The following is a 10,499-nucleotide window of genomic DNA, read 5'->3' as shown; positions in this document are numbered from 1 at the left end:
GAAGGGTTCCCACAGACCAAGTAGAAATCCTCTTTTTTTTTATCAGTACACACCTGGGAAGTACAGGTAATGAATAGCTTACTCAGAGCACCAGAAAGACAGAATTAAAACTTAAATCATCCATAACTCCACAATCTGTACTTTTTACCTAGTACTAGACCTTTCTTAAAAGTAGTTTTCAAAGAGTGAGCCCACTTGATAGGTGTGCACAAGGTTTGCCAAGGCTGGGTCGGGGGAGGGTCTTCGTGTCATTTTCCCTTTTCATCCCCTTTCCCTTCTCCCTCTGATGAAAGTTCCAGTGGATGAGTGGTCGGACCCAGTTTATTTATCATGGGGTGATTTCACACCCCCAGGCCTTTGTTCATGATATTCTGACTTCTCAATCATCCAATTCTGCGCCGACACATCCCACCCATCCTTTACAAATATCTGTTACAGCATTTCTTCTGTGAAGCCTTCCCCGACCTCCTCCCACAAAACCTCCCTCCCGCTCTGTGTATCATTTTCCCATTTCTTGAACTGTGTCTAAATGGCAGGGCGAGCGTAAGATGATCCTTTCCAGGCCTTAAGAACCCTGACTTCTCCTGCTCAGCAAAACACCCACTGCCTTTCCACCTCCCCTTATAAGCTCGAAGACTCACCTTTGTGCTCCCCTAAGGCCTGGGGGTCTTTGTTATGCTCTGATGCTGCATCACTGCCGGGCTCTGTTTAGGGAGACCTAAGCCCTGTGCCCTCTGACCTCCCAGCAGGGAGCCTGGCTGCCCGCCATGCAGGGAGGAAAGCCTTCCTCTCCCGCACTGAGATTTCTGCTCACCATCCCCGGGGAGGAGGCTGTGAGCAGGGACCCTCAGCCACGGGACAAGTCACAGCTCAGCCAGGAGCCCTTCCTCATGTGCACCTTTTTCACCGGCACCAGCCCCGCCCTCTATCTTCAGAAGCACCTCAACCCCTGGTGGGAAGAGGACACGTTTCCAAGTGCGGAGCCCAAGGTCCAGCCCTCCACCTGGCCGGGTCCCTCTCTGGTGGTTCCTGCAGTGATGCTCCCAAGAGCCCTGGATGAAAACCGCCTGAGCGGTTCTAACCCTCAACCAACTGACTCACATCCCAGTAACACAAATCAGGATGTCCCGGGCCACCTCCTGTGTTTGACTCCTGCACGGACCCACAGTGGGGAACTTGGGACCCTGGCTTTGGCTCACACCTTAGATTGAAATGCCCCCCGGTTTTGATGCTGCTGCCGTTGGGACTCACCCCCCCACCACCACCAGACCATCGCTGCTCGGTTTCCTCTGCACACAGCGATCACATGAGGCGATTTCAGCCGACAGGGATGCCTGGCTCCCACCTCCGCAGAACCTGATGTAACTGGCCCGCGGGTGGCCTCTCGGGGAGATCAGAAGATGTGCAGCAGTTTCTGATGAGCAGCCAAGGTGAGGACTGCTGGTCTCATTTGATGATCACGGTTGACTTATCTTAGCTTTCATCCCACTTAGGCAAGTTCCCTCTACTCCTATTTTATTTAACAGTTTTTATTAGAAGTGGCTGCTGAATTATAACCTATGCTTTTGGCCACCTATAGATATAATTGCAATCTTTCCCCCTTTAATTTGATGACGTGCTAAAGCATTATTATATTTTCTAATAAAAAAGTACTCTTGCCTTCCGGTCACATCTGCCGTCTGATGTGTCCAGAATGGACGCGCTGAATTCAGTTTCTGCACTCTCACCTCCTCTTGTCTGGGATGCGCTTTCTCCATTATGCAATCAGACAAATCAAATGTGAATTCCAGCTCCAGCAAGAGCTGTTACTTCAAAAGCTCGTTGATACGATTAAATGATACCATATGTATATGGAGTGTAGGGCAGTGCCTGGCGCATACCTGGACCTCGGTAAATGGCATTGCCCTCTGCATCTCCATCACGTGCTATTTCTTACAGGAAATCTACACCCGAGATGCTTTCCCTCATCCTCCACAGCAGGACCACTTCCTTCTCTCCTGTGCTTCCTCTCACATCCCCCCGCTACCCTCACCCTCACCCTTACCCCCCCCGACCCCGGCACTGCAGTGCGACTGGACGCTGACCGACCTAGGCTTCAGCACAAACCCTTCAGGTGCAAACAGGCTCCTGTCCAGCACTGGGGGGGAAGGCCGAGCAGGTAGATGAGAGTAACCAAGCCCCAGGCTGAAGAAATGCTTGCTGGTCACCAGGCAGAGGAATTTGCTGGAAATGGAGCCTAAAACTGAATATGCCCTGGAGTGGACAAGACTGGGGAGAGACTTCAACTCCTCAGATGAACTGAGAAAACCAGCATTTTCTGTGTGGAGAGGCCTCCGTTCTTAACGTACCCATAGGAAACCGGGGTGTGTCGTTTCTGAGAAGTTCAAGTATTTTAATTTCTTGCATTTTACTGCAGTTGTTAAGAAATGTATGATTTTCTTCTGACAATTTCAAAGGACTTTTACAGGCCATTTAGGAGGAATTATTCAGCGTCCTGTTCACTTTGTCATCTTCACTCAAAGGCATGCACATTAGATACTGAAAAAACCATAACAGCATCATTTTGGTTCTAACAGGTTCGCTATTGCTCGCTTGCTTTGTCAGTCGCCACGAACTTCATTAGCATCGTGGGTTAAGCCCACGGGCAGCAAATGCATTTTGAGAGGTGGAGTATCAATGTGCAAGGTTTTATCTGCCTAGAAGTCCAGTGCCCTCCAATCTAACTGGACAAGATTCAATCTGTATCTTTCCATATTAACCATAATCAGATATTCATAGACTAAATAGATATCGTACTTACTGTTATAAATTAAGTCACACATATACAACTGATGGAAAACTTGTTCCTTATGAGTGCTCAATTTCCAATTCATTCAAAACACCAGAAATTTTGTACAAATCTTTTCGTGTATTTTCTGCATTAAAGTTCACTAAAAAACATAATGTATCCATATTCATAAAGGCCAGATGTTATTGGGTGAAATAATTTTCCAAGCAATTGTGGTTTTGGCGAGCGTGAGTCAACTCTCCTCAGGTTCTCGGAGCTTCCCGGTGACCTTGAACTGTGTCAGTCAGATCTCATTCCTCAACAGTAAAGCAATTACTAATTCTTCGGGCATTTGAGAATTGAAATCTCAGACACTACTCAGGAGGTTTTATTTTGACACCGTGGTCTTTTCTCTTTCCTGCATGCCAAGGTTGTTTCTCAGTGTCACAGTGGAGAGAAATTCTCCATCATACGGGGACTTGGTTGAGGCTCCCTGCCTGACAGTTTCCATCTACCCCACGTTCTGTGCTCCCCTAAGTCCTGGCTCTAAATCAGGAGGGTCAGACGGGAGATAAACGGGGGAGGGGGCGGGAGAAATCACCCTTCTGCTCCGCCTGGCTTCCGATTTCCACCGCGCGAGATTCAGTCCTCTGGATTCACTAAACCTCAGCCAGTTGGGCCATTTCTGTTTTGATTCTTAAACCTGCTTTCCTGCTCCATATCTTTGAGGAACCTCAGGGCTCCGAGAAGAATTATCCATCCCACATGCTTTTGTGCATGTAAAAGGTCAGCTCTTTCACATAAAATGTAAGCGCTACTTACCCCATGCATTTAGGTAAGCAAACTATGGTCTTAAAATGGAATTTTAACCACTTTAGTAGAGGTAATTAGAATTTTTGAATATGCTTGTTTCCACAGAAAGAAATAAATGGATTCTCAAAAAATGTTAAGTGTTTTAGAAACAGAAGCACTAAGACAGCCAATCAGAAAGGAATAAGAGCCTCTTTGTAAAGATCAGGCAGTAGCCTGCTCTTGGCTCTAATGCTTTTAGAGATGCTCACAGCACAGCCCTCAGGGAAGAGTGGCAGGCGCTGGGTGAGCATGAATGGTACGCTCAGAATTTTACGGGCAGGATGACTTCCTTCAGGTTCTTTGTTCATTTCCACAACCTTCCAGAAAATGTCCCTCTCTGGTCAAACCTCCGTCCCTTTGTCCTCTCTCTCGTTTCTGGGAAAATTCTCCAGAAGCTTCCTCCAGTGGAATTCAGTTCAGCAAAGATGTAGCAGCACCTGTTACGTGAAGGCCCAATGGGAGACGCAGGGGGAGACTCGGGGTCCTGGAGGCCGAGGTCCTCCCAGGAGGAAGAAGAAGATACCCAGAGTAAACTGCCCGGTGCCTCACACACCTGTTGTCCCTGCCCGCTTGGCCTGGGCTGGGCCTCCCGCCGATCCTGGACCCGACCGGGATGGGGGGAGCCATGGCTCTGGCCTGCGTTGGGTTTAGCTCTGCTTCCTTGTCCCAGATCTCCGCAGAACCCTTTCCCTTTCCAATTTCACAGTGACTTTCTCTCATTGTGTGTTCCAACAGCCCTGGTATGCTCTAAATATCAAGACTGGAGAAAAATCAATGCAGACGGTGCTAAAACGAATATTCTCCAAAGTGAATCAGTACACATCACTCTGGTGATTGTACATTTGCCCCGTGAAAATCCAGATACAGCTGTTCTCACCAACCCCTAGCCCCACGGGCCTGTTATCACGAGCAGCAGGCAGAACTCCAAGCCTGGACTGACCCATCCATATCTTCTTGGCCGTGTGCCCTGAACGGCCAAGACATCAGCGCAAAGCTTGGGGTCCTCGATAACACCTGGTCCCCATGCCCAGCAGCGCTCAGCTTCCCTGGTGGCCCCGTGGTCCCCTGGTCAGTACATGGGGCCTCGGCCACCCTCCCGTCTTGTCCTCACCTCCTCTCTGGCTCCTGTACCTGATGATGCTTTCAACCTCTTAATTTCAAAATCAAGAGAGAATTTCCAGTTCTGCCAAAGGTATCCCCTGTCCCCGCGGGTCCCCTCCTTACAAGTAAAAGCCCCGCGGGCAACACAACCAGCTGGTACAGGAACCCCCGCCCCCCAGAGGCAGCCTAGGGGACTCAGACCCGAGGGGGGGTGTGCCCTGGGTCCACTGCTTCCCTGTCCCCTCCCGTCCCTACCAGTCTGGGAGCTGCAGGGGCCTCTGAGCCAGAATCTCCTCCAGGCGCAGACGAGAAGCTCCCAGAGGAGAGCGTGCCCAGCTCCCAGACGAAGGACCTAGCAAAGTGTCCCTGCGGCGGCAGGACGCCTGTCTGGCAAGGCTCACCAGCTGCAGCCAAGCAAACGCCAAGGACGAACCCGCAGGCGCTCACCCCAATCCACTGGGGGCGGAGGGGGCCCGCCGCCGGGCCCCGCCCCTGGGAAAGCAGGCAAGCAGGGGGCCCGTCATCCCGCCGCGGGCAGAGGCAGGATGGAGGGGCGCGGAGCCCGGCCCCCTTCCTGGAGTTAGAATGAGCCCTGGGGGGAGAACATGCACACACGGGGCCTCCTCCCGCCCCACGAGCCCCTTTCCAGCCCCCGGCTTAGCCCTCCCTCCCCGAACGTACATCGGGAACCGTATCTCTAAAATGCAAGCCCAGCCTTCCTCTGCTTGCGCCGTCAGCCTCCGAGGTCTTCGCCACCTGCCTCTGTGTGCCCCTCCTGACTCAAGGCTCACCACACACCATATCCTTCCCTGGTCCCCGGGGCCCAAACATCCACTCCTGCCTGCCAGCTCCTGGTCTTCAGACCTCACCTGTGGGAGCCTCTCCTGCTGGACCCTCAGGACCGGCCAGGGTCGCCAACCAAGGTTGTCATCGTGCCCAGCGCCTACCCTGTAAAAGGACTTAACACCCTATATTCTAACTTTTCTACATCAGTCTGTCTCTTCCATGAACCTAGCTTTGCCCAGAGAAGTGACTGCTGTATCCTTAGCCTGACTTATCCAAGGAAAAACAAATTGTTAAAAGTATATTGACCATAATTCAAAAAGAGTCATGTACCAAAATGTTCATTGCAGCTCTACTTACAACAGCCAGGACATGGAAGCAACCTAACTGTCCATCATCGGATGAATGGATAAAGAAGATGTGGCACATACATAAAATGGACTATTACTCAGCCATAAAAAGAAATGAAATTGAGTTAGTTGTCGTGAGGTGGATGGACCTGGAGTCTGTCATACAGAGTGAAGTAAGTCAGAAAGAGAAAAACAAATACCGTATGCTAACACATATATATGGAATCTAAGAGAAAAAAAAAAGTCATGAAGAACCTAGGGGTAAGACGGGAATAAAGACACAGACCTACTTGAGAATGGACTTGAGGATATGGGGAGGGGAAAGGGTAAGCTGGGACAAAGTGAGAGAGTGGCATGGACATATATACACTACCAAACGTAAGGTAGATAGATAGTGGGAAGCAGCCGCATAGCACAGGGAGATCAGCTCGGTGCTTTGTGACCACCTAGAGGAGTGGGATAGGGAGGGTGGGAGGGAGGGAGACACAAGAGGGAAGAGATATGGGGACATATGTATATGTATAACTGATTCACTTTGTTATAAAGCAGAAACTAACACACCATTGTAAAGCAATTATACTCCAATAAAGATGTTTAAAAAAAAGAATTAACTACTAAAAAAAAAAGCACACTATTTGATCTCTTAAACCTCTTTGTGCGTCTCTTCTTCTTTCGCCTCCTCTCTTGCTTTCTCGTTTTCCCACTGAAAAATTCTGTGTAGGTGGCCTCTAATCCTTAAACTTGCTCGATTACCTGGTCTATTGTAACCTCCGAAGAGGTGACCCTTTTCCAGCCCTAATGAAACATTCTTTCCCTGAGGTCTCAGCTGCTTTCTGCCAAGTGGGAGAGATTATGAATGTGGCCCAAGGCCTCAAGAAAATATCTGTGCAGAACAAAAGACCTGATTAGTCTTAGCATCTCTCTAACCGGCAGAGAGCCGAGGAAGATTTATGATGTAATTAGGATGCCTTCCTTTTTATAACCCCCTTGATTTTTATTTCTTCTGCCAAGGAATTCTTTTTTTCACTTTAATAATGAAAACCCAGGAAGTTCGTTAAAAACAACATCAGGAATGACCCTAATCATTTTGCCCCAAGGTGGCAAAAATGTTACTTGGGACCACCTTGTGAAAAACAGTTTCATAATTTGCATTCCGTCCAAAATGTGTACAAATGTTCTTAACGATATCATTTTTATAATACAACTGAATCTATATGCAAAACACAAACAGACTCACAGATATAGAAAACAAACCTATGGCTACCAAAGGGGAAAGGGGAGGGAAATAAATTAGGAGTATGGGATTAATGGATACAAGCTACAGGACATAAAATAGATAAGCAACAAGGACCTACTATATAGCACAGGGAACTATGTTCGACAGCTTATAATAACCTATAATGGAAAAAAATCTGAAAAATATATATATAAAAAACTGAATCACTATGCTGTACACCTGAAACTAACAAAATATTGTAAATCAACTGTATTTCAATTTTTAAAAAGAATATCATTTTTAACAACAGCAACTTGAAATCAATCAAAATGTTCACTATTAGAAGAATAGTTAAAACTATTTCCACTGATTATTATTGCAACCAGTAAGAATACTTGTTATAAAGTTCTATGTTAACATGGGGCCTTACTAAGGTCCAGTTCAGAAGCTAAGATCAGATGCCTGTGATTATTACAATTACATAAAGAAGCACAAGTATGGAAAAGACTGCACATGACACCAGGTGTTTTACACTAAACGCATGATTTCACTGGGCGTGCGTCTCTTACTAAGCTGGGACTCCCAGCTCCATGCCGAACCCTTTTCTGTGAATGTACCTCGAACTTTCCAAGTAATGTCTCTTGAATGTTAACAACAGGTCCATTAGGACATGTGACAACTGGCTCTTTTGTCCTCTTTTTGTTGACGTGAGTTGTCGAGAAACTTGATCACCTGGTACCTTAATGAAGTTCCCAATCTATTGACATTGCAGCAGATGTTTCCAGCTACCATGAGGGGGCTTCTTCCAGTTCCTGAACCCGGAGTCGGGGTTGTCTCCAGCATTGCTGGTGTAGACGCCTGACGTGCCGGTGTTGCGTGGGTGCAGGGTGCTGATGGAGCTCCCAGGGCCACCTGCAGACACACGTGACAAAGCTGAGCTCAGGGTCCTGGGGCTGCCATGGAGTCCTGAACCTTTTTGCACAACTGCCCCCTTAAGAGTAAACTCATTGACGGCGCAAGCTCCGGCGGAGACCAATGGGCGCGCAGCTCCGGGGCTGCGCATGCGTCTTACGGCTTCTCCCGGAAGTCGCTTCCTAGGTTCTGAGCGTGACGTCGTTTCCTAGGTTCCGAGCGTGAAGTCGGTTCCTAGCTTCTGAGCGTGAACCCGCAGAGATGAACCCTTTAACTAAAGTTAAGCTGATCAACGAGCTGAATGAGCGTGATGTCCGGCTGGGGGTAGCAGAGAAGGTGTCTTGGCACTCCGAGTACAAGGACAGCGCCTGGATCTTCTCGGGAGGGCTTCCTTATGAGCTGACTGAAGGGGACATCATCTGTGTGTTCTCACAATATGGCGAAATTGTTAACATTAATTTGGTACGGGACAAGAAGACTGGGAAATCCAAAGGATTCTGTTTCCTCTGCTATGAAGACCAGAGGAGCACAATTCTGGCTGTTGACAATTTTAATGGGATCAAGATCAAAGGAAGAACTATCCGAGTGGATCATGTGTCTAACTATCGGGCTCCTAAGGACTCAGAAGAAATGGATGATGTGACCAGACAGCTGCAGGAGAGGGGCTGCGGGGCTCACACTCCCTCACTGAGTTCATCTGAGGGCTCTGAAGACGGCAAACCCACCAGAAAACACAAAAAAGGTAAAGCATTAAGGCCCAGGAGAAGATTCTGGGTAGGCTTAGTGTTTGCTCTCCTTAGCATTCACTGAGAGTTGGTAATCAGTTCTTAAGTGTGGAGGGGAAAGGTGTGGGGAAGCTTGCTTTAACTGGGAACGGAGAGGTATCAGCAGAAGGTTCATGGTGTGGGCTGAATTCTGCCCACCAAAATACATATGTTGAAGTCCTGACCGCGCCCCCCCACCCACCCAGTAACTCAGAACGTGACTGTATTTGGAGGTAGGGTTTTTAAAGAGATAATTAAGAGTGGGAGTTGCCTTATACAGCAGCTCGACATATCAAGGGTGGCAGACATCCAGCCTGGCTTCTCGGAGGCACTTTTCTGGAAGTGGAGACTGTGACTGCTTCACGCTGCTGCCAAGGATGCTTTCCTTTTGCATGTCCTCCATCTTTTCCATCTTCCTTTTCTTATTTTTCCCTTCTTTTCCTCCAGACAGAAAAGAAAAAAAGAAAAGAAAGAAAGAAACAGAGAAGACTGACCAGGAGGTACAGGCAGAGCCGCCAGCCTCCTCTTCATCGCCCAGAAGCAAGATGATAAAGGAAAAGGATGACCCTGGCTCTAAAAAGCAGAGTGGCAAGAACACAGAGAGGGGTCAGAAGCCAGAGTCCAGGGAGGTGTGGAAGCCCCGCCCCAGCTCCCCTGAGATCAGGACGGCCTGCCGTGGTGGCGCAGAGGACCGAGAGAGGGAGCCGAGGAAGGAGAAGCCCAAGCACGAACACAAGTCATCAGGCAGGAAGGAAGAGAGAGAAGACAAGAACAGAGAGAGAGACAGAGGTCGAAGCTCACACGCACATCGCAGCCGGCACAGTGGACGCTCTGAGGGGCGTAGCCACAGAAGTAGAAGTAGGAGTCAAGATCAGTCCCACAGGCATAAAAGGGCCCGGCACTCCCGGGACCGGGAGTCCTCGAATCCTAGTGACCACAGGCATCACTGAAGCCACAGCCTGTTCAGCTGCATGGTAGAATCGGAAATGAACTGTGTTGTTGTTTTTTTTTTTTTTTTCTGTACGTGGGCCTCTCACTGTTGTGGCCTCTCCCATTGCGGAGCACAGGCTCCGGACGCGCAGGCTCAGCGGCCATGGCTCACGGGCCCAGCTGCTCCGCGTCATGTGGGATCCTCCCGGACCGGGGCACAAACCCGCGTCCCCTGCATCAGCAGGCGGATTCTCAACCACTGCGCCACCAGGGAAGCCCCGCTTCACTTATTTAATTCTGCTTCACTTTATTGTGTTTCACAGATACTGCATTTTTTACAAATTGAAAGTTTGTGGCAACTCTGCATTGAGCGAGTAAGTCTATTGTTGCCGTTCTTCTAACATCGTTTGCTTGATTCATGTCTCTGTGTCACATCTTGGTAATTCTCGCAATATCTCAAACTTTGTTATTATTATATTTGTTGCAGTGATCTGTGGTCAGTGATCTTTGATGTTACTATTGTAATTATTTTGTGCACCACGAACCACACCTGTATGAGCCGTCAAACGTAATCATGAGCTTTCTGCCTGGCCTTTTGAGTCCAGTGGATTTGCAGGACAGTAGACTTGTTAAAGCAATTTGAACTTCAAGTGAAATATAAAAAGACTGTTTTTAGAAGAGAAGAGTGCTCATTATAAACACAGTTTGGCCTTCTCAGGATCAGTGACGCAGAAGTAAAAACAGTATTAAAAACCAGAGATCAAACATGTGTCGCTTTAAACATAGCAGAAAGTTTAGGACAGGAAACTTTCAAAGAGCAAAGA

At 48.5% G+C, this 10,499-nt stretch overlaps 1 protein-coding gene across 1 annotated transcript; it reads left to right on the top strand.

Moving 5' to 3' along the window:
• The first annotated feature begins 8,130 nt into the window (after window positions 1–8,130).
• On the top strand, window positions 8,131–9,695 carry LOC132503119 (RNA-binding motif protein, X-linked 2-like). Its single transcript, XM_060119521.1, has 3 exons — window positions 8,131–8,176; window positions 8,220–8,723; window positions 9,193–9,695. Exons 1-3 carry the CDS (start codon window positions 8,131–8,133, stop codon window positions 9,693–9,695), a joined length of 1,053 nt encoding a protein of 350 aa, XP_059975504.1.
• Window positions 9,696–10,499: the final 804 nt, after the last annotated feature.

The sequence above is a fragment of the Mesoplodon densirostris genome, chromosome 15 (genome assembly GCF_025265405.1).
Source record: "Mesoplodon densirostris isolate mMesDen1 chromosome 15, mMesDen1 primary haplotype, whole genome shotgun sequence".
Taxonomy (NCBI): domain Eukaryota; kingdom Metazoa; phylum Chordata; class Mammalia; order Artiodactyla; family Ziphiidae; genus Mesoplodon; species Mesoplodon densirostris.
The sequence above is the reverse complement of the archived record's forward strand: the minus strand, read 5'-3'. Positions and strand labels throughout refer to the sequence as shown.

Coding starts and splice junctions, on each gene's coding strand:
- LOC132503119 (XM_060119521.1), top strand. CDS start 8,131: ATGCGTCTTACGGCTTCTCCCGGAAGTCGCTTCCTAGGTTCTGAGC. Junction 8,177..8,219: donor TCGCTTCCTAGGTTCTGAGC/GTGACGTCGTTT, acceptor GTCGGTTCCTAG/CTTCTGAGCGTGAACCCGCA. Junction 8,724..9,192: donor CACCAGAAAACACAAAAAAG/GTAAAGCATTAA, acceptor CTTTTCCTCCAG/ACAGAAAAGAAAAAAAGAAA.